At 34.1% G+C, this 2,500-nt stretch overlaps 1 protein-coding gene across 2 annotated transcripts in view; it reads right to left on the bottom strand.

Annotated features, from left to right (window-relative positions):
• The window catches only part of LOC137648409 (uncharacterized), a 45,430-nt gene extending 42,990 nt beyond the window's left edge, over positions 1–2,440 (bottom strand). Inside the window, exons 1-2 of one of the 2 annotated variants that reach the window (XM_068381331.1) lie at positions 2,174–2,440; positions 593–763 (exon numbers count right to left, since the gene is read on the bottom strand). In XM_068381331.1, coding sequence (XP_068237432.1) covers positions 593–763; positions 2,174–2,364 — 362 coding nt within the window. In that variant the 5' untranslated portion in view covers positions 2,365–2,440. Of the gene's footprint in view, positions 1–592; positions 764–1,865; positions 2,036–2,173 lie in introns of those variants that run through there. The other variant, XM_068381332.1, reaches the window with a different exon arrangement.
• Between the last annotated feature and the right edge of the window lie 60 nt (positions 2,441–2,500).

The following is a 2,500-nucleotide window of genomic DNA, read 5'->3' on the forward strand; positions in this document are numbered from 1 at the left end:
TAAGCAAGCTTTGCAAATCCTGTGGTGTTTTGCTAATAAAGACAGTGTCATCAGCATACTGTAGGTGCACTAATTTTCTATTATCAATCCAGTTAAATCCTTCTCTGCCATCCCCAATTGTTCTATACATTGCAAAATCCATAAGGAAGATAAACAACATAGGCGACAACATATTCCCACTCCACTGTTCACTGGACTCCATTACCATTAACTTTACACTTGCTATGAAGAGACATACATAAAGAATTTAAAGAATAAGATGCCCGATCTAATTTCCCATAACCATTTGATATCATGCTCCCCTCAACCACCCCACCTCCCTTGCACCCAAAATATGATTTTGTGAGGAGGCAACATAAGAATCTTGGTGCATAGAGGCTTTTCTACACTGAAATAAATATCACCATTTTGTACACATTTACATTTTACAATAGAATATAGAATACCGAACTAAGAATAATATCATCTTTTTTTACTAGTCTATTTTTTTTTTTTTTTTTTTTTTTTTTTTTTTTTTTTTTTTTTTTTTTTTTTTTTATATTGTATGCATATTTTAAGAGAGTTGTATAGTATATGTGTAGTCCTTACTCACGTGAACAGAACTGTAATGATTTCGCCAATGACAGTGAATTCTCCGATAGGATTACTCTGCAATTCACAGATGAGTCTCAAGAGGCATCCGCGCCCATCAATGCCCATGGCTCCGATGGAATCCTCCATTGAGCGGAAAACGTTGAGCTGGTCTGCGGCCATGTTCCCGGTACTGAAGAAGAAAATGTAAAATAAGAACGATATAAACATTCTTTTAAATGGTAATGATAATGGCGTTGATAAAGAGGATTTATAGTCTAAACCGCTAAACCTTCACAATTGCATCATCTTATGGTACTAAATCTTTCGCGCAAAAAAAATTCGACTTTTTTTATTTGAATGACTATAACCTTGACCCTAATGATATACCATTATGCTGAAATAGAGCATTCATAATCAATTACCAATCCTAAATGGCTTGTCATAAAAATAGAAAAAAAAATTGGTCAAAAAGCTGCGTCCACATTAAATGATGGCCTTCTTGAATTAGTTTGTAATATGGCTCCCGTGGACTGGTAGAAATATTTATATCGTTTTATTTTATTTGATTCAGATATGTAATATTAAAATATAAACTGAAATTATGGGGAACTCTAAAAAACCATCTTAAAAAGGTTTTACTTTTTTTTTGACAAATGATTTATAAAGGAGTGACTATTATTCTCTCTCATCAAAATGAATCACGACTTTACGTTGAATCTAGAAACAATGTTGCAATAACTAAACTTAGTTACCAATAAACATCACTGAAGGCAAGAAATACTGATATCTTTTATTGTGAGGCAATCATGGGTATTGAAAACTTCAACAATGGCAATAGTATTCTAATCAACTAGATATCAAACATATTTTAGTCGATTGTCCTATCTTTAATCTTCAAAAGGGGACACCTTTTCTCCAGGACAAACCTTTAAGAGATATACTTGGGGAAAATTTTTATACCCTGAACTTGAAAAAATTCATATAGGGTATACAAGCTTTAACAAATGTTATTCATTTTTTTCTATCCTTTTAATCCCTCCTCATTTTGCCTTTAGATATTATTGTATGAAAGTTGTGTGATAGTTTTATAAGTAAAGTTAAAATTATACCAAATGTTGTGAGAGTACGGGTATGGAATTATTAATTTGCATTATACAGAGCTGAAGGGCCTTTAATGACCCAGTGCATGGCTAAAGGCCCAAATTTTATATTAAATTCAATTATAATCAACTATAAATATACCCTTCTTAAACTATAATTATAACAAGCATGAGCAAGCTCAGTGATCTTACCTTGCACTTTCCCCAAAAAGTGTATCAAGGAAGATAGCGACAGGAATAGAAAAGGACACTAAAGATCTGATCGTAGGAACTCCGTCCCCATTGTCATCCGAGAGCACAGGTAGCACCAGGGAATTGGTGATCTGCCAGAAAGGCCTCTGTAGAAGAAGAGAGGCAGCCATATTGGAAACCTTCTCTCTCTCTCAGATGGATGTCTCTTTTTCAAGTTCCTCGATCCCTTTACTGTAAGAGAGGCAGCGAAAGAAAAATAGAAAAAAAAAATAGTTAAATAAGAATATTTAGACAATGACGATACTTACTTTTGAGCATCGGGCATGAATATGCTTTCAAGGAGAGTGTTGGATACAATTATAAACTGGATTGCAGTTTGCAAAGTGGTCCCACCAGAAGTATTGTCACTAGTTGGTAAATTTATCATGTTGTGTATCGTCCAAGAAGGGTTTGCAATGTATTTATTTTGTAAGACAGTAGCAGAGGGCATATTGGCCATGGAGTTTATTTCATCTAAAATACAAGACCCCACTCAGTTTCTCTGGTCTCTATACAGGCCAAAGTCGTTTAGACGGTTTAGTACAAATCTGGAAAAGAAAAACAGAAGGTTAACTAAGACGACTATCACTTTTGTA

The sequence above is a fragment of the Palaemon carinicauda genome, chromosome 10 (assembly GCF_036898095.1).
Source record: "Palaemon carinicauda isolate YSFRI2023 chromosome 10, ASM3689809v2, whole genome shotgun sequence".
Taxonomy (NCBI): Eukaryota; Metazoa; Arthropoda; class Malacostraca; order Decapoda; family Palaemonidae; genus Palaemon; species Palaemon carinicauda.